Below are 27254 nucleotides of genomic sequence, written 5' to 3'. Positions count from 1 at the left end.
TGAAAGATGACTTGATGTATATATCGGTCTAATTATACAAGTGAATTTTTTTTTTTCATTCAAAGAAGAAAAAAAAAAACGGTGGACAAAGTGCACGACTCTGAAAAATTCCCAAAAGTGAAAAAAAAAATTTCAATCTTAATTACTATGATAGTATAGTACAAGTTACAAGAGAAAGGAGTTGGAATGAAAGCGAGAGGTAGGTTTGAGGTGTGTATGATGTCCTTAAGTAACAGGATATCTGTAAAATCTTTAGCTAGCGGGATATCTGTAAGGTCAGTGCATTACAAGACGTCGCCGTCGAGGTATCCTAAAGTGAATGTTAAAGATGTTGAGTTGAACAAACCTAGGTATGGGTTTAGGAAAATCCGGCCACCGATTCTTGCACAGGCAAAAACACGCACCTTGTTCCCCAACTCGGAATTGGCTAAATTGTACATAGAGGAAGGTAAGAGGATCCCTAATAGGTTTATGAGCCAGATGGATCTGGAAAGAGCGCTTGCTCAATTTAATTACTTTCAAGAAAAATTAGCTATGGATGAACCTCATTTCACTCTAGGTAAAAAAGAGGTATTCTTACCCAGCGGAAGAATTTGCTTGCTAAGACCAAATGCAAAACATACCCCCTATCAAGCCAAATTCTTGGTGCCCAAAAAAATGAACAAAATCGATTTAAGAGATTATTTGTGGAATATATATGGCTTGAGAGCTTTGAATATAACTGTGCAATTGCAACCAGCAAGATGGGTGAGAAACCCTGATGATTTGGGGAGACACAGACAGCCACAATTGAAGAAAATGACCGTGGATATGCCTGAACCATTTATATGGCCAGAAGTACCTCAAGCTAAAGTCGATGAATTGAACAATCAAATGGATAATACAGAGGAAATTGCTAGAAGAAACGTAGCTTCGGGATCCGATAAAAAGAAGCCACTAGAAGCATACGGTGGAATGTACAAGGAAAAACATCAAATCAACAAATTCATACCCAGGCAGTTTTTGAAGAATAGTAAGAAATCGATGAAAATTTTGGAAAAAAAGATCAATTCACCAGAGACTAGATCACAAGTATCAAATTTCTTGAAATTGTAAGAGAGAAGAGAGAAGAGAACATTGATCAACAAAGTATACATACATTTGTAAATAAATAAATAAATAAGAAACAAAACAAAACAAAACAAACTGGATATATTCCATCATCATTAAAAGAAAGAGAAAAAAAAAACAATACACCTGTCTTTAGAACTGAAATTAAAGATAACCCTTCCAAAACAACCCTTCCAAGACGTATCCTGCAAACACATCCAAAACATAAAAATAACAAAAAATCATAACCATCTTCAAAAAAAAAAAGTAAAAGTAAAAAGGTAAAAGAAAAAAAAAAAAAAATAGGGTAAAAATTGTTTCTCATATTGTGCCAGCTTGTTTACCAAAAGTACCCTGTTCTCTTGCTAACATTTGCTTCTGGAGCTGAAGGTTTTTCGGAATTGATAACATCAAACTCTTCGTCTGCTGATTCCCCTTTCGCTTCAGTCTCTGCATTGTCTCCACTTCCAGTAAATTTGTTTTTGATATTCATAACCATAACAAATGAACTATCCAAAGCACTAGCATAATCAGCAACACTTCCCGTCACATCACTCACGTTCTGCTCTGTATTCCTACCTATTCTAACTTTTTTCAAAAGGTTACTCAAGTTCAACAGAGAAGTCAAGTTGAAAACCAGTAAAACAATTGATGGGTCGGCAGATAAACTGTTTACAATCTTGATATTCTTTTCCATCCATGGCTTGATGTACGAAAAGAACACCAATCCTGCTCCATTACTAGTGAATTTCTTCCATTCGACTGAGTTATCAAACGTTGCAGCATTTTCACCAACACTGTCTCTTTGCCCGAATGAAATCATAGGCATAACCAACCAACAATTGAATCCCAATCTCAAAACCGAGTACGCCGGTATCAAATAGACTAGTACTGAGAATAAGCTCTCCACCAATTCAAAACAAGCTAGTACAATCCAATAAATAAACCATTTTTGAATAGATATCAAATGTAACTGTAGTACTTTTTCATCATTCGCGTCAACTGAATTGAGACCACCGGGATTGTAGATTAAGTTCAATGGCACGGTAATGCCGCCAATTTTGAAATTTTGTGATGCGACCCTATTGCTGATAAGGGTATAGTCTTCGAATGATCTGCATGATGCGATTATCGGATATACAATGGACACCAACAAACTAGAAGAAAAAAAAAAATAAACAAGAAAAGCTCGGTTAGTATCGATAAGGCTTCATAGCAAGGTCTTCTAGCAATATAACAGACAAGAGTTGAGGTCTGTCCTTGGACATGGGCTGAGCTCAGCCCTTCAATCTCTTTCTTTCAAGCTCCTGCCCTTGATTACTACATACTTTAGTACCGAAAAAAACCCCATCATGATTGAGTAGATAGCTCTAAATTTGACTTAATAGTAACTTACAAAAAGTTTTGCCTCTTGCCTTTTCTCTCAAGAACTTTGCTTTTTCTCTACAAGAAGTCTTGAAGTGATAGTCCCTTTACTGATGTAATCCCCTTCTCTTATATCTTGTTTGTTACACTAGGCAAGATAAAAAAAGTAGTCATGGTAAATTGACTCAATGAAAGGAGATAAGGTAGTGTAGTTTGGAACAAATACCGATAAGCAGATAACTTAGAGCCGTAGATAAGACTACAAAGAGAAAGCGGGTTAACTGAGTGTGATTAAACTGAGACTAGATGAGTAGCAAACAGAGTGCTTTACATTTTGCAGGAGATTAGAAATAGGAGTGTAATCTCCTATTTCTAGTCAAGCAAAGTGTAACGACAATTTTAAAGAAAAAGTCTCTAGAGTTATGAACGGGCCTTAAATAGAAGCGCCATATATTTTTTTTTCTTTACTTACATATTATTTGATTTATATTCACAATAGTCCTTCAATAGTCCTTCAATAGTCCTTCAATAGTCCTTCAATAGTCCTTCAATAGTCCTTCAATAGTCCTTCAATAGTCCTTCAATAGTCCTTCTTCAATAGTTGCTACTATGTATTGCTCCCTAGTGCCGCCCTTCTTCTTCAACGGTCATCTTCCACATTGAACCCGCGTTTGTTCAACTCTTCAACATTCCAATCCCAAGTCTCCTTACAATACTTTTCATTAGAAGCAATTCTACTGGGTTTCTCAACAACGCCTCCAGTAGCAATGTAGATACCATTATTCTCTAATGTCAACTTGGGATCAAGAGCGGCTCTCAACGTAGATAAGCATCCTTCTTCATTAGTCACACCAATGAGCTTGTTACTTATTCCAAATAATGCGTTTGAACCATACTTTACCACGGGAATTTGTCTCCAATGGTTATACAACTCAGTGCCCAAAACTATTCCAGGATGAACAGCAAGAGATAAAATCTCGGGATATTTTTTACTCAACTCCTTAACAAAATGAATATCAGCGGTCTTGGCAATCCCATAACGAATCCAGGTATACACAGAATCGGGGAAACCCTTCAACTTATGTTGCTCTGGCTTATAATGCTTAAATTCAAAATTATGACCTATTGAAGATAATACAACGATTCGAGGTAATTGCCCATCTTGAGCAACTTTCAATAATGATGGAATCAACTTGCAAGTAAACAAGAAATGAGCAACAAAATTGACCTGATACTGTAATTCGTAATCATCTTTGGTGATCTGGTAAGGAACACCCATTACACCTGCATTGTTGATCAATATATCTAATCTTTGCTCTTGTTGTTGAAACTCGTCTGCTGCTTTCGTTACACTCGAAAGGTCCAACAAATCAATATAAATATAGTGTAATTCCCCGACATGGTACTTTTCTTCGGCTTTTTCGCTAAGAATCCTTGTCGCTGCTTCCTTTTTAATGTCTTCAAATGCTTTCAATACCTTCAGCTTGGTTCTACCAGCCATATATATGACATAGCCATGTAAATACAAGTGCAAAACGGTATACCAGCCAATACCCGTATTACCTCCTGTAATGAGTACTACCCGTCTCTCAACTGACGGGTTGTAATAGGGTGCATTTGTAGGATCGTAGAATTTGGATCTATCAGGCATTACTATTCTAAGTTAAAAAATAAATGAAATGGGAAAGAAAAAAAAATGACAGATATCAAAACCAGTAAAACCAGTAAAACCAGTAAAAAAAGGAGTAAAAACGACTAGAAAGACCTTTTATATTGCAAAGTGGGCCAATTACCTTGAAGCGTTTTTATTTTTATATCTCCAGTGTTCTGCATTTCAATTGCAAATTCATATGCATTTTTAACCACCCAAAAAGGAACATAAAGTTTGTAGTAAGATCTCTATATCTAGTGAGAAAAGCCTCGCAATATGGTTATGTGGCACCGATTTTTGAAAAAACCTCGCCCCGTTAACGCTTGCATCAAGATAATAATACGGGTTTGTGGCTTTGATATATGAATGTCAATCCTTCATTAGTTCCTCAAAACTATTGAAACCTATTCATGAATGACGTTCTCAAAAAAGATGGTTGTATAGTCTCTTACATCTTTATAGACCCCCCTCCTTCCCCCCCATCCCAGTAATATATGATCTTACACTTTAAGGAGAGTCAAGCCTCTGCTGAGAAAGTTACAAGTCAAAAAATTGAAAGTCTCAATCCATTTAATTTCCTAATTAGGTATAAAGATTTTGATTGAGTTGAAAAATACAAGACAAGTCACACTTATGAGTGTGTGTCCATTGTAATCAGAGGGTTAACAGCCCCATAACAATAAACATCTAAATGTACGTAAATATATGTGGAGGTTCTTGATAAAAGGATGATTTCATTACTAAATCTCAATACGATTGATACTCTTGGGGATACGCCAAAGAGACAGGAATGTATGCATTACAACTTACTCTCTTGGAGACAATGCATATTACAACTTACTCTCTTGGAAACAATGCATTTTACAACTTACTCTCTTGGAAACAATGCATTTTACAACTTACTCTCTTGGAGACAATGCATTTTACAACTTACTCTCTTGACGTGAGCCAAGGAGAATGGAAAACGCCTCGTAAACTGGCTTCTTAGAGATAAGCAATACAAATCAGACCCATAGTGTGGTTTGATTGATGTTCCAAAGCTTGTTTATGATATGTTCAAGAATGTACCTTGTGAAAAGTAATAATCTTTATGCAAGTTGACACACCTGAATGTACTTTGCTGCTGCATACCGAATCTAGACAACAAACTCCGTCTGTCTTACTGTCTGTTAATGCATTTGTCCGTTTTCTCGTCTCCTCTTTTATTCCTTGTAATTTCCATAAATAGATATCATCAGTGGGTTTGTAAGGTTCTATCAAACAAATAACCTTTGACTTTTCCTCTTTTTTATTTGTTTCTTTAAGTTTTAAGCTTATTGCTTAATCTTTTCTCCCCACATTTCAAGATGTCTTAAAACACCGACTGAAATTTTTTCATTTCCTTACAAAAATAAACACCGCTAAAACACCGATAGAACATCGCCAAAACACCGTTCTTTTCAACCTTTCCACCCTTTGAATAAACAATCATCTGGTGATGACGTAACAGTTTTTTGAGCGGTACCTAAAAAGAAAAAAAAGTTGGAGTGAATGTTCATTCCTTAGATCTTGACTCAAGTACTTTCATTTGTTGTTTTTGTAAGGTGTTTTCAGTGTTTGAAGTAGTGCTACGCAAACAGAGTGTTTCTAGTAGCAAAGATTTGCAAACTATACAAAGGTTTACTAGACTAAAGAGAATTTGCTTTGGCCATCATTGTAGTGACATCTTCTTCTTCTTCTCAAAGGGGTTTGCTGGTTACTATAGTTCTGCTTCTCCTCATTTCGCTTACCTTGGAACTACTTTCTCCTCATTTCACTTACCTTGGAACTACTTTCTCCTCACTTTTGTATACCCCAGAGACTCTTTACCAATTTTGCTTGTTACCTGATCCCAATACTACCACGATGAAATGAGGGGATAATAAAAGAAGTTGAAAGAAAATGAAAGAAGGCTGAGAGATAAACTATAAAATAAATTGCCGGCTAAAGTAAATGCCATTGTTTACGCACACCCCTCATTGCCCCTCGCTCGCTCGCTCGCCCCCTATCTCCCCGCCGATTACTCTTTATATCGAAACACGTGATCCAGCTCTTATCATGCATACTAGTAATCAGATACCATAATGACTTGGCAAGTTCGGAGTTTTTTTTGTTTTTTTTGTTGTTTTTTTTCACCCGCTTTAGAACAAAGCAAACCAACAGTTATGTGACAAAGAGCGTTCTTCTCATTACATCCTCACTTCCACCAAGCTCCCCCTCCCAAAAAGACCTACAATATAAGCAATGAGTAGAAAAAGCTTGACAAGTAGAACCTGATAACCAAATTGTTTTGGTGAATAGATAAGTAAGCTTGATAAGTAGAACTTGATAGTTTAGTAGGTTCTGATAAGTAGGTGGAGTTTAGCTTACGTAAGTACATCTGATCTCCCTTACTACTAATAGTAGTTTCTCAAAAAATTAGATTGCAAACTTGTTGTTTTAGTTTCAAATTGTAGTTTTTGCCACCACCTCCACCACCACCACCACCACCACCAATCCCAACACCGTTTATTCTACACCCCCACTTTTTTTCGCAATTGATTTTTCAGGTAAATGTGACTTACATCTCCTTATCTAATGGACTCAAAATCATTGATCTACATAACCACCATCAATTCTACAAAGCTTTACTTGATCTATGCTAATCTTACTATCTATTTATGTACCCCTATCCTTGTATGCTTCTCCTCTTTAAATCCCTCTTTGCACCCATACTTTTCATTGTAAAGAAAAGCAAAATTAATTTTTTTTTTTTTTTTACTCCTGTTTTCTTATCTACCAGATTGAAATCAAGTCTAACTCTAAAAGTCAAAATTTGAGTGTATGCCATTTATGTATGCCATTTATGTAGAAATTATTATTTTTACTCAGGTATAGTTGTTAAACCTCTGTGGTTAATAGCAAAGTCTTTAAACTATTAAGCTTATCAATGAATTTTTTTGGGTGAAAAAAAAAGGAGGGGAATGATGGTGCTGGTGGGGAAGGGAATTGGTATAAAAGGTAATCTACCTCCCTGTCTAGCCTCTCAATCTCTTTACTATTGTTTTTTCTTCAACAATTTTCAACTTTTATTTCTATCTTTATTTGGTAAATTGCTTAAATACTGTTGTTGTCATAAGAAGATTACAGCTAGCTCAGTACTACCATTATACATAAGCTACTTCAACTACTTACAACTTCAACAAGTGTTTGCTAAACAAGATTCTATTCAATATCTTCTCAATATCTACTCAATATCTACTCAATATCTATTCAATATCTATTCAATATCTATTCAACTATTTATCTAGCGCACTACCAACTCCTTCATCCTTAACTTTTTTTTTTTCGCCTGTTGATTTATAAAACTCGAATTTACATTATCCTTATTAACTTATCATTGATTTCAACTTATTTGCATCCCCGCCACCCCCTTTTCCCTTAGGTTTAGATGTCGCTTAGAACTTTAGGATCAAATAATATATTTAAAGGTATCTTTGCCAAGCAAGGAGCCCTCACGCAACCAAGACAAACTATACTCAATTTCAGAAAGGATAATCCACAGCAATTGCTAACGAATATATTGACACGATCAGATAAGGAGATTGGTGGCTATTCTACTGTCAATTTCGATATAGATCCCAAAGAACGTTGTGGTCATTTTCATGGAGAGTTATCATTAGATTTACCCAAGGATAATCCTCAAGTAACAAGATCTGGTTATGCAATGTTCAGAACAAGAGATCAATCGCAGAGCTGGATCTCGGGAGATAAGTATTGGGACTGGACGGAATTTTCGGCATTGGTGTTGAGAGTTAAAGGAGATCGTCGGAAATATCTAGTCAATATCCAAGCTAATACGCCATTGGTTACAGATTTATTCCAGCATCGGTTATTTTTGAATCACCCGGGACAATGGGAAACTGTTGTTATACCATTATCGGATTTTGTCATGACCAACTGGGGGGTAATTCAGGATGGCTCCGAATTGAATAAACTGGAGATTAAAACAATAGGAATTGGGTTATTGGATAAACAGTATGGGCCTTATTCCTTGAAAATCGATTGGATTAAAGTAATGACTGGTGCTGAGGTGGCCAAATATGTAGACCTTTGAGTTAGATTTTTACACACAACAACTAACAATTTCACAAATTAAAAACTAACAATTTTATCATCATTCCACATATATATTGAGGTTTCCTTTTTTTATTTTTTTTTTTTTTCAGTTACATTTATTAGTTTCGCCCTAGTGTTTAGCCTAGTGTTTAGCCTAGTGTTTGATATAGTATTTGAATAAACAGTGTTATAAAATAAAAAAAGTGACGCTATCGAGCGGAGCGATACTATCGAGCGAAGCGAGATGGTGGAGCAACACTTCGTGGCTACCGCCAGAGTGATTTATTAGTTTGAGTGACACCATCGAGCGAAGCGAGATAGTGTTGTAGAGTAAAAAACACGATCTCGCTCTGCTCAATAGCGTAGTAGAGTAAAAAGTACTATTGAGCAGAACTTCGTAGCTACCAGTAAAGTGATTTATTAGTTTGAGTGACACCATCTCGCTTTGCTCGATGGTGGAGCAGCTACCGCCAGAGTGATTTATTAGTTTGGGTCAGAATGAGAGGGCCCCTTCGAGCTGTAGGCGGTGGTGATTTGAGGGAAGAAGAAGAGATGTCTTAGTATCATGGACCTTTTACAAACCCTCTGACAGACCAGAGTTTCCTACATACACACAAAGAGATATAACCTTTTATTTTAAGCCATATGTAAGCAAACCTGCCTCATTTGTCTATAGTCTCAATCTCACATCTTCTCTATACTCAATCTCACATCTTCTATACTCCTTCTCTAGCTATAAATCGTAATTGGTAGCGCGTGCTCTTCTCAAACGTGAAAAAAAAATTTTTCATTCACCCTCTGCCAGAAAAAAATTTTTCATTCTCAATCAATATCTTTTTCTTTTATATTCATTAATCAATAAGTAATAGGAAAAATGGCAAGAGGCCCGTATGTTTTGTAACTTTTAGTTGCATATAAAACAAGTTTAGTGAAGTAATACCCTAGAAATCCTTCCTGCTCTTTTTTTTGTTATTGAGACAGAAGTTTTTCCGGGTAGTGAAACACTTGAAAAGTAAGCCCATGGTAATAATAAGAAGAGAGTGCTGGTCTCTTTCTTTTTATTATTTTTATGGCAGTGCCAGTCGATTTTTTTTTCTTTTTCATTGTGAAAACAGATTAAAATCGATTTAGGATTAAGGGAGCCTTGTACATTGCACCAGAAGATCCCCTAAGGTATAGAAGATTGGTGTTAATTCACTATTGATTCAAGACCTTTGTGCGGGCATTGTTTTTGGTTGACCAATGACTAGATGTCTATAATTCTGGATGCACTTAATCCTTTGGTGTTATTACTTTACTTCTACTAAATCATGTGTTTATTTATTTACCACCCCCCCTTATCATCAATACTAACAGCTTTTTTTTCTTTTCCCTTTTACAGAAAGAAGCATTTAAAGAGATTAGCAGCACCATCCCACTGGATGTTGGACAAATTGTCCGGTACTTATGCTCCAAGATCGTCTCCAGGTCCTCACAAATTGAGAGAGTCCTTACCATTGATTGTTTTCTTAAGAAACAGATTGAAGTATGCCTTGAACGGTAGGGAAGTCAAGGCCATCATGATGCAACAACATGTTCAAGTTGATGGTAAAGTAAGAACCGATGCTACATTCCCAGCTGGTTTCATGGATGTCATTACTTTGGAAGCCACTAATGAAAGATTCAGATTAATTTACGATGTCAAGGGTAGATTCACCGTGCACAGAATTTCTGCTGAAGAAGCTGCTTACAAATTGGGTAAAGTCAAGAAGGTCCAATTAGGTAAAAAGGGTATTCCATATGTTGTTACACACGATGGTAGAACCATCAGATACCCAGACCCATTGATCAAGGTTAACGACTCAGTTAAGATTGACTTGGCTACTGGAAAAATCACTGATTTCCTTAAATTTGATACCGGTAAATTAGTCATGGTTACTGGTGGTAGAAACATGGGTAGAATTGGTGTAATTGTTCACAGAGAAAAACACGAAGGAGGTTTTGATCTTGTTCACATTAAAGATACTTTGGAAAACACTTTTGTTACCAGATTAAACAACGTTTTCGTCATTGGTGAAGAAGCTGGTAAACCTTGGGTTTCATTACCAAAAGGTAAAGGTATTAAATTGTCAATCACTGAAGAAAGAGACAGGAGGAGAGCCCAAAGTGGGTTAGCTTAAGAGTAGTTTCACAATTAAACACAAAACACAATAATAATGACCTTATAATGCCAATGATCAAAATCTCTCTTTGCTTTTTATCTCTTTTCGAGGCCCGCGTGGGAGGTAGAGGAGGAAAAAGGAGGCCCACGCGGGCCTCAGAATTTGGAACCGACCGAGCGCTACCTCATATAAGCAGATTTCGATGTATTTTATTGTTTGAGCTTCTACAAAATCTCTTTCTACTAATTAAAAATACGGAGCAGTGTTAAGCAAAGTGTAACAAGTGCAAGCTGCCGTTGTCATGACGTCAAGATATAGAGTAGAATATGCATTAAAAAGTCATAGAAGAGACGAGTTCATAGAATGGATCAAAGCTCTTCTTGCGTGTCCATTTGTACTTCATGCTGATGTTGAGAGTTTCGACTTGGAGTTTCCCGAACTCTATGATGTTCCTGACGATTTAGATACGTTTTTCAAAGAACATGAAGAAGCCACTGCTCGAGATTGTAAACGTCGCTATTTGGAAATATTCCGAGACGTTGAAACTTTGATTGAACATACTATACTCATTGACGAGATTAACGATAAAAATCCTGAACGGAAAATCTCAAGTAGGTTGAGAAATCTTGTTCCCTCTATCGGCAAGTTTTTCACCAAATTGCCGCTTCAGGAAGCCTTCTTATTGGAAGATGAACGGAGAGGTATAAGTAAGAGGCGTTTGGTTAGTCCTTCATTCAATGATGTTCGAATGATTTTGAACACGGCTCAAATAATGGCATTAACTGGTAAAAATAGAGAATCAAGTCGCACTCACTTGAAATTGGTTACCTTTGATGGAGATGTTACATTATACGATGATGGCGAGTCACTTACTGAAGGATGCGATGTTGTGAAGAGATTGGTTGGCTTGTTGCACAGAGGCCTTTATGTGGGAGTAGTTACAGCTGCAGGTTACCCTGGTCAAAGCGGAGCAGTTAAATATTATGAGCGACTCAAAGGATTGATAGACTACTTGAATAGCGAGGACTGTATTCTCACCGACCGTCACAAGGAGAATTTACTTGTAATGGGTGCAGAATCCAACTATCTATTTCGTTATAGTAATCAGCTCAAAGGTTTGAAATTCATAGATAGTGAAGAATGGCTTCTTCCAGCAGTGCGTAAGTGGGATACAGACCGGATAACTTATATAGTGCACACTGTGCACCATCACCTTATCCATTTGCGTCAAAAATTTCAACTTGAAGAAACAACAACAATTATCAAAAAGGAGAGATCTGTTGGGATTATGCCTAACCCTGGATGTAGTATTCTCCGTGAACAACTCGAAGAATTGGTTTTATCATGTTCAAGAAAACTCTACGTCATCCTTAATGGATCTCGAGACAAAAATGGTAAATTAGACGAATCACTCAGTTCTCTAAGTGATATTAAAGTGTGTGCTTTCAACGGTGGAAGCGATGTCTGGGTAGACATAGGAGATAAAGCTCTTGGGGTAGAATCGCTACAAAAATATTTGTGTCAAAACGAAACTCATGATTTGTGTCCCATTCGCAAGTCAGAGAGCTTACATGTTGGTGATCAATTTGCAAGTTTAGGAGCAAACGATTTCAAGGCTCGTTTGAGCGCATGCACTGTATGGATAGCCAATCCGAGGGAAACAGTTGCTATATTGGATGGTATACTAAATTTTATTGACGAAAAGGATATAGAGGTAAGTACTGACAATAATTAGCTTGATAAACGACAATTAATAAAAAATAAATAAAAAAAAAAAAAAAAGAAACGACGTTTATGTGATCTGAAGCACGTGACCACTCTGTAGTTAATTTTGAACACCGACGCCAACTTTAATCATTTAGATTTCATAACCAATGCTATTATTGACTATTTTTATCATTAACTATTAATAGTATATTATTATTATTATGATTATTATTATTATTATTATTATTATTATTATTAACTTAATTAGAAAACCTATCATTAAAAAGACAGTACCAAATCACCAAAGGTAACATAAAATTTTCTCTATCCCACCTAGGACTGTAACAATGAGAAAAAAAGAAGAAAAGAAAAGAAAAAGAAAAGATTCGCAACAAAGACTGTTATCTCTTCCTGGCCACCTCATTCACTAATGAAGGTGACTTCACAGTATCCCAAACCCTTCTCCTTCTCGCCCTTGAACTCCAATTCAAAATCATCAGCGTACTGATAGATGTAGGGCTTTGCACCTGAAATATTGGACACTAGATTTTTCACAAATTGAGGAATTTCAGCCATAACGTCAACTCTTTCAACTAAATTCTTCAACTCGCCAACAATCTGTCCATCGGGGAATTTAAAAGTAATCTTTTCAGGAACAGGCCAAATATCATTATCTTTAGGTCTCTCGTGTATAACATCGTTATCTATCGATGCAGATACAATTTTGTCACCCTTTACTATAATTCCTATATTGACTCTAGTTTTCGCGTACGATTTCGGTGTTGTGAACTCCATCACTACAGCAGAAAATTCCTCACCTTGGTAATTCAAGAAATTCCATGACGCAGCAGCATGGTGAGGTTTCATACCTTGTAAAGCCATGACAACCATCCCTAAAGTGTTCTGACTCGAAAGCTCAACTTTGCCCAAATCATTGTTGATTATAACACCTTCTACTGAACAACGGGGCCAGAAAGAATGGCGCATAATACCCCATGGATTCTCAACGTCTGTTCCGTATAAAGTAGTTCCATCTTCACCAAATATGACACCAGGAGAAATTTGAGAAAAAGTCATATCGATCATAGTAGCACCCACAGCACTTTTCAAATGGTACGATTTCCCATCCTCTGCCAACGTCAATGAGAAGTTTTTTGCAACAACATCATTGCCGGTGATAACGTAATCCTGTAATGGTAAAGAGTACCATTTACCATTACAACGCAAGTTCAAATGTGCAGTATTGACAACCCCCATAATCAATGAGTAAATGACTTGTACAAACCCTTTGTTCTTGTGTGACAAATCTGTGAAATACATAGTCAACGTCTCAACATTTGTATAAGAAAGCAATTGCCATTTGAAATCATCGCGAGTAGATGTTCGTGATACTTGCTCCTCTTTCACGCGTCTCGTGATAGGATGAATTGCTTCAGGGCCATATTCAGGTTCCGTTGTTCCTGCTACAGCAGATAATCCACCTTGTACCCATTTAAGCATCCTCCTTTGCCGTTAATCAATGATATATCGTCAAGAAGATAAAAGAAAATAGGAGGGCGTTGTTATAGAAAAAAGAAAAGAAGAAAGAAAAAAAAGAAAAAAAAAATTGATTACTGATGGAGAAATTTCAGTGACATTCTTATTTTGTTGAAATGACAAAATGATACGAAATTGATAGACTGTAACGTCGTTTACATAAATGTATTACGAGCATTTTGGCTATAAAAGCTTGAAGTAAGGGCGGGGGAATATGAATGATGAGGGATTTGTTTAGTATTGCACGATTTTTCTTCGTTTTACCTCCTTCATTCTTCTATCGTAATCCCATAGCTTAGTTTTCCACTCGCGGAGCAAATTATGTAAATCGACTAATTTGATCAAGTCAGCCTTATCGGTGGTATGGTTTTTCAATTGTGTGTAAAGTTGAGAATACTCCTGGTACTTTTCTTTAAACAAAACGGCCAAGTTTTGGAAATATTTTTCGTCGCTAACGATATCTCCCCGCCCATTTGCCTTGGATATGGGTGGTTGACTTGGTTTAGTTGGTTGACTTGGTTGACTCGGTTGACTTGGTTGACTTGGTTGACTTGACTCCTTACTTACTTCTGCTGGCTTTTGGCAAATCTTCTTTCTTACTGGATGGGTTTTCGAGTATCCCAATCTAGTTAATGCATTATTGATATTGCTTTTGACCATTTCCCTCTCGTCATCTTTGTACCCCCAGTTTAATGGTATCAACTGCTTATATGTCTTGTCCTTGAGAATAAAAGTGTCGCTACTGTCTTCCATATAGGGATACTCGTCTAAAAAATTGTGAAACTTTTCAGCGTGTTGCAGTAACAAGTCGTCAATGTCATGATAATGCATCAACTCGGTTATACTCGCATACGAAATGGGCCCAAGTGATAGTAGATGAAGAAACTTTTTGATTATCACATCCTGCGAGTCCTCTTGGGCAACTTTAAACGGATTATATGCCTGTGAGTAAACGGCTCGCGCACTTGTGAAAGAAGAAGTTAAAGACGATGAAGATGAAGGTGCAACGATAACTTGAGGTGATCTTACAATGGGGGACACGGATGTCGGTGTTCTCGGTGTTGGTGTCGATGAAGGGATGTTTTTGATCTGGTTTCTTCGCTTAGTATCTGTGATCACCGTTAGCTGTGTGGAAACTCGCCCATGGTACCGTGATCCAGAATAAATATGCACATTCAGAGTCGCCGGTAGGTCCTTACACGGATACTCCTCTAATACTCTGAGAAACTGAACCAAAAAAAAAAATAAGAGAAGCAAGTTAGTAAAAAACCACAAACATACTTTGGGGGGGTCACTTTTCCATATACATACATAGTTACCATTTCGAACTATAAGTTTTGCAGGGTTATTTCGAAGTTTCTCTATTAAATCATTGTTCAACTTGATCTTTATAGCGATTGTCTTGGATGTTTCTGCTGTTAAAGGCTCTAGAATAGTCACAGACATCCTTGATAGCGAAAGAAAGCAGAAAACCTTTGAAAAAATTCCCAAAGGGTAAAAGAAGAAATGAAAAATGGTGTAGATGGGCGGGTAAGTTACGAGTTAGTGGTGCAAAGGATTGTAATCGAGGTTCGATTCTGAGATCCTGCATAGAACAAAAAAAAACAAAGAAAAAGTTTAATTTAGTCCATTTTCGGCATTTTATTGACTCAACCCAAAGGGAGCCACCCCCCACCCCCCCCCCCCCCCCCCCCAAAGGCGATATATAACCACTAGCGTCGGCGAAGCCTTTGGATTCGCTAGTGGCCTTTGGGTTAAACTGATTACTTAACTATTTGCATGGATATGTGCGACAAGGAGAAATACTCAGTTAATAATTTAAAAAAAAAAAAAAAAAACACGGAGTAATGGGTAGATTTTCATAGATAAATTGAGGATTTTTCTGGCAATGATAGCTAGATATCGGTCCTTCTTTTAGTTATAGCTTCTAGTGTTGTCTGTAGATATTTTTTTTTCCTTTTTTTTTAGTTGTCTTCTCTTTTCTGTCTACCTGTGTCTACACTCCTTTCTATTGACTAGACTCGTTTCACTCTCGTTTAGTCTCTCTTGTACAAAAGCTATTAGCTTTTGAAACACATTTACTTATAAGCCAAACCTTTCCCCTTTTCTACTAATAATTAAATATACTCTTATAGTACAAGCTTCTACTGCCCAACAAATCCCAATCCTTTTGAGTGATCCACATCTCATTAACCACCTTCAATCTGCTATAAACGCTGCCGCCCTTCCACGTCAACATTGATGGATCAAATTCTCTAGGTGTTGGCAAGATGTTGATTGGTATTAAAGAGCCTTCCTCGTTGAGCTCATCCACATGGTCAAGATCTAATTGCAATTCACACTCGGCGTCAATCTTATCAAAAACCTCTTGTGCTAATTCTTGCTCGTCTCCTTTAGCTTCTTCAATCATCTGCTGTTTCTTCAAAGTGCTGTTCTTTATCTCCGAGTTGAGGTACTCGATAATGGACCCAAATGCCGTTGTAGACAAATACTTTGGTCTCCATATATTTATTCTATCAGCGAGGATTAGGTCGTAGCCATCAATTTTTGCAAGACCTCCACCAACAACCAAAATGTTGTCATAATACTTTTTCATTTTGGTTGGGTCACTCAAACTAGCATTGGTGATGGACTCAACAATCGCTTTCTCTAGTGGTATCTTAAGTGGTGTGTTATTCGCCTCAGCGCTGTCGTCAACTAATCTCATAAGTAACCCCATTTCGTCAACATCACAATAATTCAAATTGGTCTTTAGCTTGTCTTGTGATTTACTCCTAGGATTGTTGGATTTGCTATTATACTGATCTAAAGATTTGGGGAACAAATGTTTCATCGTCATATTTGTAGGTTTCGTCAGACTATGAAAAGCAGGACTCAGTGGCGGCTCTTGAAACAAATCTGGGAAAAACAACCCCATTGGTGCCAACATCACCTCATCAAAAACCTTGAATTCAAATTTTTCAGTTAATTGATAGGGATTTCTTTTGTAGAAATTATACAACTGGATAGCAATATCGGCATCTTGGAAGGTAGCAAAATTCTTCTTCAACGACATTGCAAGCTTCCAGTCATATGAGTTTGATAAGTTGATATCACGATATGGAAACCAGTTTTCCAAGGCTAATTTAATAAATGTTTCAGTTATATTGTCGCCTCCATAATTCAACAATATCCTAGAATCACTAATGATCATACCTTCATCTACACAACTCACTTTTGTAGTTTGTGCTCCAACATCAACTATACATGTAGTGGAAGCACCTGCTCCAAAGGTGGCGGCCACTGCCTCCTGTATTATCCCAATCTTGCCAAATCCGATAAACTTTAATAACAACTCACACCATGCCTCAACATAAGTCTTATCATACAAATCCGGTATCAAAAGCATTACTTTCATATTTGCCACGTCAACACCTTTTAAAGCACTCTGTATGATGTTTGTCAAATCGCCCAAAATTTCTTGTCTAGATTCATAGTCTTTTGAATACTCATTGAAGTTTCCATTTATCATTGGATACCTCAAACACCACTCATCATTCAAGACTAACTGTAATGCATCTTCTCCTGTGTAAAACTTTCTTGAATCTGGTTTAATCCATTCCTTCCTATCGGGGTCATTGTGGTCTGGTATTTTCTCTGGCTCTTGCTTCCTATTATAGTTTGCCACCGTTTCTCTTGAGTTTGGTAATATTCTCCTTTTATAGTATCTCATTCTTGCGCGGAAGTCCTTCGACACGATTGATCTTTGTTCATCAAACTCATTGTTAAGCACTATCCTATCCTCATCCACTTCTCTGTGAGGTAATATCGTTTTTTCTGTCTTGGTTCTTTTTCTCACTGCTATCACATTTGGTATCACTATGGGGACAGCATCTGTAGCTCTACCCAATCGTATGTATGCTGACCCTGGCTGCAAAACAATGACATCTTCACCAATCTTGGCCTTTTCCTGCCGTAATTCTTCGGTTTCTTCTTCTTCCTCCTCCTCCACATCCTCGTCATCAACCTCTGTTTTCTTCTTCAACTCATTTTCAATATTATTTAAATCAAAATCGTTAAAATTCTTCACTTCCTCAAGCTTATCAATTTCTCCATTTTGCTTCAACTTTCTCAACTTATTTTGCAAATCTCTTTCAAGCCTCCAATTACGTATAAAGCCAACTTGTTCGTCTTTTTTCAAATACTCTGTATAATAGTTTTTCTGATTGATCAAGGGAATAGGCTGCACGGCCGTCAACCCAAACCCATTTTCTTGTTCAAATCGTCCTACTCCTGAATTTTTCAAGTTCTGGGCTAGTGCTGCTGCTGCTCGCTGTCGATTTTCTCTTCTCCTTCTCAATGCTTCGGCACTCAGCTTTTTAGGGGCTGAGCCAGTACCAGTACCAGTACCGGTACCAGTACTGCCACCGGCAGTACCAGCTGCTGAGGACGAAGCTGCTCTAGCTGTTGTAGCTGTTGGTTTGGGTGCTAGTTTTGGTTTCTTAGTTTCTGGTTCTTCCAGAGTTGGTTGCGGTGTAGGTTCCTCAGTTGTTGCTGGTCCATCATTATTAGGGTCTATTTGAGACGACGGTAGAGGAGTTAGAGCATCAGACTCCATATAAGGCGATGTTGGTGGATTTATTGGATCCAGCATTAGTTAATGTACCTTTAACGTATTGTTTCTTTAAATGAATGGAGTTTTTTTTTTTTTTTCAATGCTTTTACAGCGAAAGAAAAAATAGCGCGAGCGTTGAATCGCAGGCGCCCACCAAATCACTGTCGCACCATCAGATCCCTGGCGCACTATCAAATCGCAGGCGCACCATCAAACTACAAATGCACCACTAGAACATTATATAGATTTACCACCACAACTCCATTTAGATGCACCACCAAAAGACGATATCGATGCTTTACCACAACACTATGTAGACGCACCACATGAGGTACCACGTGAGATAGATAGACTACCAAGCAGAGCGAGGTAGTCTACAGAGAGTAGATACAGAGAGTAGATACAGAGAGTAGATACAGAGAGTAAATAGAGAGAGTAGATACAGAGAGTAGATAGAGAGAGTAGATAGAGAGAGTAAATAGAGAGAGTAGATACAGAGAGTAGATACAGAGAGTAGATACAGAGAGTAGATACAGAGAGTAAATAGAGAGAGTAGATACAGAGAGTAGATAGAGAGAGTAGATAGAGAGAGTAAATAGAGAGAGTAGATACAGAGAGTAGATACAGAGAGTAGATACAGAGAGTAGATACAGAGAGTAGATAGAGAGAGTAAATAGAGAGAGTGTAGATAGATTAAAGAGTGTAGCTAATCGGCGTTGCTCCACTATCTCGCTCTGCTCGATAGTGTCTGCTCGATAGTGTCAGGTTAAAGTACCCATGGAAAACGAAACAAAAATACCTCTTGTCTTTAATCCCACGTTGATAAGACCACTTTTCTTATAAATACCAATATCTTTTTTCCAGATCCAAGTTGTATCTTTCCGCTGTACAAATCGGTAAGTAATTCGCTTCGATATTACCGCTACCGGAAATAAATACGGCAATTTTCTTCGCCGTGGAAAAATAATATCCCGGAACATAATTTTCAAAGATTCCACCATAAAAAGGGTCCCGAGGATATGCCGGGGACTCAAATAAAACTCCATATACAAAAAACTATATATATGAAAACCCCAAATGTTTGACGAAATCTGGATTTATTTACTATATACCTATTTGTCTTGACTCTCTATTTCTTTGTCTTGACTCTCTACCTCTTTGTCTTGACTCTCTATTTCTTTGTCTTGACTTTCTACCTCTTTGTCTCGACTTTCTACCTCTTTGTCTTGACTCTACCTCTTTGTCTATTTCTATCGCTTTAAAGGATCTATTTCTGCTACTTTTGCTACTTCTGCTACTTCTGCTACTTCTGCTACTTCTGTTACTTCTCTTTAGTCTACTTATTAGTGCATTGGTTAAAGCGCTTCTCCCATTCTACGTCAACGTTTCTAATTTTTCCTTCTCATTGAAAAAAAAAAAAAAAGAATAGAAAAAGTCAACTTTTTCTTTTAGAAAGTCATTGTAGAACCTTCAATTTATTTAGTCGTATTACGTTCCCCTCCTTACTACATATTCACAGATTTCATAATGTTAAAACAGTTTTCTCGTAAGTTTGCTTTGTCATCTCCAGCAAGAAACTATGCATCGAATATTTCCAATTTGAAAATAAACAAGGACACTAAAGTCATCTACCAGGGTTTCACCGGTAAGCAAGCCACATTCCATGCTGAACAGGCAATCGCCTATGGAACCAATGTTGTTGGTGGTATCAATCCCAAGAAAGCCGGTACGACTCATTTGGATAGACCCGTCTATGGTACTGTTGCCGAAGCTATGAAAGATGCCGGAGCAACTGCAACAGGTATTTTTGTGCCACCACATTTGGCTGCTTCTGCAATCGAAGAAGCTATTGCTGCAGAGATCCCATTGGCCGTGGCCATCACCGAAGGTATCCCACAAAAGGATATGGTTAGAATTGCGCAAATTTTGAAGACACAAGACAAGACGAGATTGGTTGGTCCCAATTGTCCAGGTATCATTTCCCCAGAACAATGTAAGATAGGTATCATGCCATCGAGTATCCACAAGAGAGGTAAAGTGGGTATTATTTCGAAATCAGGTACATTGACCTACGAAGCCGTGGCTCAAACTACAAAAGTTGGTTTGGGGCAATCATTGGTCATTGGTATGGGTGGAGACCCATTCCCAGGTACCAACTTTATTGATGCTTTAACCTTATTTTTAAACGATCCAGAAACCGAAGGTATCATTTTAATTGGTGAAATCGGTGGTAGTGCTGAGGAAGAAGCATCCGAATTTTTAAAACAACACAACTTGACTAGACCAGAAGGTGCTAAGCCAGTTGTTGGGTTCATTGCTGGTGTCTCTGCTCCTCCAGGTAGAAGAATGGGACATGCCGGTGCCATCGTTTCGGGAGGCAAAGGTGACGCCAAGTCAAAAATTGCTGCATTAGAATCGGCAAATGTTGTAGTTGAAAAATCGCCCGCAAGATTAGGTAACTCCTTATTAGCTGAATTCAAGAGTAAAGGTTTGTTATAAGAGAGTCAACCCAAGGAAAGCCCTTGCCTTATAACATTTTTTTGATATAGAGAAATTTAGATAAAAGTGAATATTGGTATACTTTGAGCTTTCTCTTGTGTGTGTTATTTGCACGACCGTCCATTGAAAAAAAAAAAAAAAAAAAACAGAAGGAAGATTTGAAAAATTTGTGAAAAATCAAAAATGGGGCGGGCTAATAAGGCGCCAGCTTTGATTGTTAGGTTGTGTAGTGATGTTCAGACTGCTAATAAGGAGCACTCTACAAGTAGGTAGATACCAGAGTATACCAAGTATAACCCTGTATGTTCCGCTGACATGTAGGTACTTTGCACAATCGTTTCAAAATTACAAGCCCAACACATCGACACGAACTAAAGCCAATGTTAATGATTTAAAGACTTTTTTAGAGTTGATTGGGCGTAATTGTATTGAACATTTAGATGTATTTGAAGGAGATCTCAATAAGTTTCTAGAAACTCCAAGCAAGAAGATGAAAGAAGCAGGGATAGATACACGAACCAGAAGGTATTTATTGAGATGGAGATATAAATTTGTCAACGACTTGGAAGCGTTGAGAGAGCACAAATTGGGCAAGAAGGTAAACGGCGGTGAAAGAAAGGCTAAGACGGTTGTTGCAAAGAGGAAGGCTTTGGAGAGATTGGAAGAAAGAGAAAGGTTGAACAAGGAGGAATTGGCTGCGGAAAACAGAGGAGAAAGACTATTTTGAAAAGCAGAGGCATCTTTTCCCTCCTTTCAATTGTATATCTTTTCCTCGTTTCAATTGTATATCTTTTCCTCGTTTCAATTGTATACTTTTCCTCCTTTCAATTGTATATCTTCCCTCCTTTCAATTGTATATAGTGTGGAAAAAAATTGCAACAATAAAGTGTCTTGTGTCTTGTGTCTTGTGTCTTGTGTCTTGTCGGGGAAACTAACCAGCCCCACTAAGCCCATCTCTTACTCCATCCCATTCACCATTCACCATTCACCTGTTCCCGGGCCCATCCTTTCTTTCTTATTTGCGTATGGTAGCGCGCTTTCATTATTTTTGCTTTGTTTTTGAATTTGATGCTCGTAAACTTTTCTTGTAATTCTTCATCTGTTTAATCCGTTTTAGACAAGATAGGGGGGTGGTGTGTGTTGCATTTCTATTTCCTGCGAGAGTCCAGCCAGCTTAAGAAATGGACCTGTTGGACGAATGTTTATTGTCTTATATACGGTCCCAGCAAACGGCTCCGTTATCCCCAGCAAAAGGCTTAAATCTACCGAGGTATAACTTGAAATTGTTAGAAACATCGAGTATTAGTTCACTCAATGAGCAGCTCATCGAGGTAAACTCGCAGAATGTGCAATCAATTCACATTAAGTTTCAATTCTTGTGTTGTATTTATTCAAAAAATCCAAGTTCTTGGCTAAGCGTGCTCAAGAAACACCAATTGTACATTGTACGGCTTTTCGAGTCTAAACAGTTGGACGCGGTATATGAGCAATTACAGGTGTCCTTTTTGCAAATAACGAGGTTACTTGAACTCTCAATTGAGGAGGAAGAAATTGACTTGTTTGTCTTGGTGAAAGGAGTACCCTGCGTTGACTGCAAAGAGGATGTATCGCACCTAGTTGTTACTCTTCATTTTTTTATCCTACAATGGACCGCCCAGAGCCTATCGAAAACGAAAAAAAGAGACCTTACCGCTGAACAATTGAGTATATTTGCAATGCTCCCCAGGGTGTTTTTAACCACGAGCAATATGCGCCAATGGATGGCAAAAGTTCCTGCCAATCAATTAAAATATAAAAAAAACTGCAAAAAATTGATTGCAGCATTTGTGAAGTTATCAGGCATGTTAAGCGGCAAAGATCTAGATTTCATTGGTACTTGTCTACAGCTTAAACTTATTGAATTCACCGAGGAATACTCCAAACTTGGACTGCTTACAGTTCAAACAGGGATGGAAGAATTCATTCAGGATTCTCAGTTCTTACCTGGAATTTCAATACTACGCGAGAAATTAATGCTGCAAGGCAATAAATTGGACCAATCTGTTGCAAAGGCAAAGGACTCAATTTCAACGCCAATGTCGCTTGCAAATTGTATCGCTATTGTCGAGAAGGATCCGTACGTCCTCAACGACGCGGCATTTATAGATCGATTACAAAGTTTTGCATTAAATGAGGGCTCTGCTTCTCAAATACTTTTTATGCTAGAGAAATTGGATACCAAGACGCCGTTGTCTCGCTTCCAAATAAAACTACTAGATCTGTTAACAATCTATTTCAAAAATACACTAGGACCAAGCTCGGTGCCAAATCTTCACAGAATATTTCACATATTTGTAACTTTTCGACAACCAAAAAGAATGAGAAATATTTCAAACTTGTTACTAAGTCTTGGTAAGAAAATGCATGATATATGTGTACTAGAGTCGGCTATTGAATATGAAGCACGTATTTTCAATCAGGACCCATCGCCGTTAAATTTTAATGCCCTTCTTTCCAAAATGAGAATGTTGAATGAAATCAATGAAAAAATTTTTACCTTGTTCCTACAATGTTGTGCAACAAACTGCACATATAAGCTAGGAGTTACTCAAATTTGCAAAATAATTTTGATGAACCCTCGTTTCCTGGTATGTTTGAATAGTGTTGATGAAGAATTCAAAACGCTCTTGCTACATGAAATACTTTCTCACTTTGAAAAGAAGGATAAAGCATTAGCGTCTGTAATCTGTAATTCCATTATGCGACTGGTTAGCTTCACCGATTCGAAACTCGAGCAGAAAGTACAGCATGTTTATCAAAGGTTTGGCAAAGGTCTACATAATGATATTCAACTATTTGACACATTACCATCTTCAACCCCATTTGTAGAAGCTTGTGGCAAATTATTAAAAGAGTCTACGTGTGATATTAATGTGTTTGACAATATTTGTCAATCTTTGGAAAAATGGGAGCCATTGTCTGCGTCAGAGTACGAGCACCAGCTCCTAATGCAAATATTTCGTTTTTTCCGCAAAAACGGACTATCAGATTATACGGTTCGATTGTGTGATATATTGAAAACCAAAGAGTGCAGTGATCAAACTAGGATATTCATGGGGTTTGAAATGTGCCATGCATGTGCCAAGCTCTTGTTATGGTCCCAATGGAGTGATACGTTGGAAGGTCTTCAATCGGTGATGAAACGGGCTAAAAATGTCTGCCTAAGAGATGTGATCAGGTACAAAATTGAACGGATATTGATTTTTGTAGAAAAGGGTGCTTCAAAAGCGGCAACTGAAAAGTTTGCTGAATTATTGCATCTTATTAATCTGAGGCCTGAATTTGATATGTCACAATCGAAATCCTTACCATTAAAAGATAAATTGGCAAATTTTTTGATATTGGGAAAATTACAGTTTATAGCAGCAAGGATAACAGATGATGCTGTGAGTGCGTATTCAAACATTAAAACCAGTTTGCAGATACTTTGCTCCATCAAGGTAAAGTGTGTAAACGAGAAGAGGAGTGTTGATGATTATGATTATGATGATGATGATGATGATGATGATGATAACGACTTGAAATGGGAATGTGTACATCTCCTTTTTGAAGTTTATAATGCTGCAACTGAAAATCTTATTAATTTAGGTTTGTCGAAAAACATTCCAACTTATTTAAACGAATGGGTCAAATTGAACGATGAATTTAACATTCCGATTGTGAATTGTGTCAACAAGCTCAAAATTGGGATTTATGGCAAATTGGCAAACATTGAGAAATTCCTGAAATTTGCTGAATATAGGGACGAAAAAGTCAGTGATAACAAGACTGTTCAGTACTATCAGAGAGTTGCGAATATATTAAACGATACAATTACTACTACTGCTACTGCTACTGCTACCCTAAGAAACAATCTCACATTTGACAATAGAGAATACATGTACTTAAACACAGACTTTGCTCAAGGGTATACAGCTTCGGATCAATCAAAAGCCATGCTAGAAAGTAGCATTGAGAGCTTAAGTGAAACTCTGGTTTTTGAAACAGTTCCAGGCTCAGTTCAGATTTTTCCTGCAATAACTGAGGTTACAGGTGGAAACATCAAATCTGTTTCTCCTCAAATATTCAACACACTTGTTTGCTGTAAAGACAATTTGTTGAAAAAACTTCTGCAAAAGCGTTTACCGATACTACAGGAAAAGGAATTGTTTTACAACTTTTCACGTTGTGTGCATTTAATTTCGTTAATAAGTGCTTACAGAGGGAAGGAGTTGCTTTATCGCTTGTATTTTATACAGGATCACATCAAATCGGTACCTTTTACAAATTGTAAAAGTATGCTATCCATGCCAAAGGCTGATTTCATTCCCTCGCCACCGAAACCTGCGATATCAAACTTTGAAGATCAGTATAACAAATTTAAGGACAATTTAAATACGCGCATACCTAGAGATTGGCACGTTATTACCTTGGATATTTGCGAACAAACGGGTGATTTATTATTATCCAAATATGAGAAAGACCGCAATCTTGTATTTCTCAGACTTTCGTCATCGCGTTTTAAAGAGCGAGAAGGTGTTGCTGTTATGAACTTTGCAACCATGAAGTCTGAATACCGTCGTATATTTGAAGAGAATCGGAAATCGACTCAAGCCTCCACCACTGCACTGGTTCGAACTGTTGAAGATAGGAAAAGATGGTGGAAGTTGAGATTTACTCTTGATTTTGAGTTGAAGGAACTTTGTGACCATGTAGAGCAGTTTTGGTTTGGAGGATTTAAGGGAATTTTCACAGCTTGTGATCAAGGTTTATTTATGAAATTCAAAGAGGAACTAGTCAAGATTCTTGGAACGTTGATTTCAAAGACAATCAATAAGGGTATTACTTTAGCGAACTATATTTTTGAGTGTTTTTACTCGTTGCAAGAATATGACCGAGCCTGTGTTGACGATTTGCTAACATATATAATCCACCTTATTACTTTTCACACTAACGTATCAGTGTTAAATATTAATTTTGAAAAGCTTCACACTTCAATCAAGCTGCTAATTGGAAAATACTCTTTCCTTAAAGCCAAAGACCAAAGTCATATTGTCCTTATTCCTAGCTCACGCTGCTCGTTTTTTCCATGGGAATCGATGGATGTTTTACGTGGACGGTCGGTTACACGAATGCCGTCGGTATCAATGTTGTTGGAGTGTTTAGCAAGCAACAAACATGAGGTGGATAAGCTGAATACTTACTACCTTATCAATCCTGGTGGTGACTTAAGAAGCAGCGAGGCTCGTTTCAAACCGTTTGTGGACTGTCATCAACTGTGGACAGGTTTGGTAGCTACGAAGCCTGACGAAAGTCGGATAATCAAGGACATTTTGAATTCAAGCTTATATTTATACATTGGGCATGGAGGAGGTGACCAATATTTCAAAATGACATCGTTGTTGAAGCTGTCGATGGAAAAACTGTTACCCTCGACATTCTTGATTGGTTGTTCCTCGGGTGAGATTCAAGATAATGGGAGATTTGAGCCTCTGGGGAGTATTCTTAGTTGGTTAAATTGTGGATCACCTTTAATTCTTGCTAATCTTTGGGATGTAACCGATAAGGACATTGATGCATTTACAATAACAATGTTCAATCATTGGGGATTGGTACGTAAGGAGCATGAAAGAGCCGTTATCACTGAAGCTGTAAACAAAGGTAGGTCTGCTTGTAATTTAAAGTATTTGAATGGGGCTGCTCCAATTGTATATGGGTTGCCCTTGAGTGTATCGATATAGACAATATTCCTTTTATATATATATATATATATATATATAAATTAAGCGAAACTATTGACAAAAAAGGGTTTTAGTAGTAGTTACCTTTGCCCTTTTCTGGTTTAACGTGAGCACTATTGATCAAAAACTTTCAACTTTTTTAAGAAAATAATTGGCACTAATATCAATGAAAATAAGTATGAATCTATGCGATCAAAATCTTAATGATTATCTTGGCCTCTGCAGTGGCCAAAATTGGAACATGGTAAATGTGATTACAGCCTCATGATATATGCTGCTTTCCATAGCCGTGTGACTGATGAAGCAGTAGTAAAATATGGTACTCCATCTTATACTCCATCAAAGACACTGCTACAACTTGCAAGCAAAAATACCTTGAAAATATGGCAACTTGTCCGAGTGGTTAAGGAGAAAGACTTGAATTGTTTTACTGTTCAAAGTTATCTTTTGGGCTCTGCCCGCGTAGGTTCGAGTCCTGCAGTTGTCGTTATATTTTTTTTCCTTCTGTTTTTTTTTTCCCCTTTTCCAAATGACATTCTGAAACATAGAAACATATGTAGACCACTGGTTAGAAAAGAAAAGAGATTTTTCTTTCAATCCTATCGGGGTTCCCGATAGGAATTACGACCATATGCGACTGAAAATAAAGTGCCAAATAGATGCATTTACATCATTTTGTCAATAAATTAGACAAGTTGCGAAACTCTCATCTTTATTTAAGTTTTTGCCATATTCAATATATAAATCCCTCTTAATCTTCCCTACGTCAAGGTCAATAAAAACAACTCATTACCTCT

General features: G+C 37.4%; 10 protein-coding genes across 10 annotated transcripts; 6 read left to right on the top strand and 4 right to left on the bottom strand. All coding sequences in view use genetic code 12, as the record gives it.

The window, feature by feature from the left end:
- Positions 1-186: 186 nt before the first annotated feature.
- On the top strand, positions 187-1095 carry MRP20 (mitochondrial 54S ribosomal protein uL23m; the record flags this gene model as incomplete). The annotated part of the gene is made up of 1 exon (XM_049323760.1): positions 187-1095. One exon carries the CDS (start codon positions 187-189, stop codon positions 1093-1095), a length of 909 nt encoding a protein of 302 aa, XP_049180433.1.
- A 334-nt stretch (positions 1096-1429) lies between these two features.
- Positions 1430-2443, bottom strand: KGF56_002521 (uncharacterized protein; the record flags this gene model as incomplete). The annotated part of the gene is made up of 2 exons (XM_049323759.1): positions 1430-2246; positions 2418-2443. The coding sequence occupies 2 exons, from the start codon at positions 2441-2443 to the stop codon at positions 1430-1432; spliced, it is 843 nt and encodes a 280-aa protein (XP_049180432.1).
- Positions 2444-3094: 651 nt separating this feature from the next.
- Positions 3095-4105, bottom strand: KGF56_002520 (uncharacterized protein; the record flags this gene model as incomplete). The annotated part of the gene is made up of 1 exon (XM_049323758.1): positions 3095-4105. The coding sequence occupies one exon, from the start codon at positions 4103-4105 to the stop codon at positions 3095-3097; it is 1011 nt and encodes a 336-aa protein (XP_049180431.1).
- Positions 4106-7553: 3448 nt separating this feature from the next.
- KGF56_002519 (uncharacterized protein) lies at positions 7554-8219 on the top strand (the record flags this gene model as incomplete). Its single annotated transcript, XM_049323757.1, has 1 exon — positions 7554-8219. The coding sequence occupies one exon, from the start codon at positions 7554-7556 to the stop codon at positions 8217-8219; it is 666 nt and encodes a 221-aa protein (XP_049180430.1).
- Positions 8220-9642: 1423 nt separating this feature from the next.
- RPS42 (40S ribosomal protein eS4) lies at positions 9643-10380 on the top strand (the record flags this gene model as incomplete). Its single annotated transcript, XM_049323756.1, has 1 exon — positions 9643-10380. One exon carries the CDS (start codon positions 9643-9645, stop codon positions 10378-10380), a length of 738 nt encoding a protein of 245 aa, XP_049180429.1.
- Positions 10381-10663: 283 nt separating this feature from the next.
- On the top strand, positions 10664-12097 carry ISN1 (IMP 5'-nucleotidase; the record flags this gene model as incomplete). Its single annotated transcript, XM_049323755.1, has 1 exon — positions 10664-12097. One exon carries the CDS (start codon positions 10664-10666, stop codon positions 12095-12097), a length of 1434 nt encoding a protein of 477 aa, XP_049180428.1.
- Positions 12098-12489: 392 nt separating this feature from the next.
- Positions 12490-15051, bottom strand: KGF56_002516 (uncharacterized protein; the record flags this gene model as incomplete). The annotated part of the gene is made up of 3 exons (XM_049323754.1): positions 12490-13570; positions 13913-14694; positions 14887-15051. 3 exons carry the CDS (start codon positions 15049-15051, stop codon positions 12490-12492), a joined length of 2028 nt encoding a protein of 675 aa, XP_049180427.1.
- Positions 15052-15715: 664 nt separating this feature from the next.
- ARP8 (Arp8p) lies at positions 15716-18238 on the bottom strand (the record flags this gene model as incomplete). Its single annotated transcript, XM_049323753.1, has 1 exon — positions 15716-18238. The coding sequence occupies one exon, from the start codon at positions 18236-18238 to the stop codon at positions 15716-15718; it is 2523 nt and encodes an 840-aa protein (XP_049180426.1).
- Positions 18239-19726: 1488 nt separating this feature from the next.
- On the top strand, positions 19727-21425 carry KGF56_002514 (LSC1; the record flags this gene model as incomplete). Its single annotated transcript, XM_049323752.1, has 2 exons — positions 19727-20687; positions 21076-21425. 2 exons carry the CDS (start codon positions 19727-19729, stop codon positions 21423-21425), a joined length of 1311 nt encoding a protein of 436 aa, XP_049180425.1.
- A 988-nt stretch (positions 21426-22413) lies between these two features.
- On the top strand, positions 22414-26457 carry ESP1 (separase; the record flags this gene model as incomplete). Its single annotated transcript, XM_049323750.1, has 1 exon — positions 22414-26457. The coding sequence occupies one exon, from the start codon at positions 22414-22416 to the stop codon at positions 26455-26457; it is 4044 nt and encodes a 1347-aa protein (XP_049180424.1).
- Positions 26458-27254: the final 797 nt, after the last annotated feature.

The sequence above is a fragment of the Candida oxycetoniae genome, assembly GCF_023343755.2.
Source record: "Candida oxycetoniae strain CBS 10844 chromosome Unknown scaffold50, whole genome shotgun sequence".
NCBI lineage: Eukaryota > Fungi > Ascomycota > Pichiomycetes > Serinales > Debaryomycetaceae > Lodderomyces > Lodderomyces oxycetoniae.
This window is presented reverse-complemented; position numbering and strand designations above follow the sequence as displayed.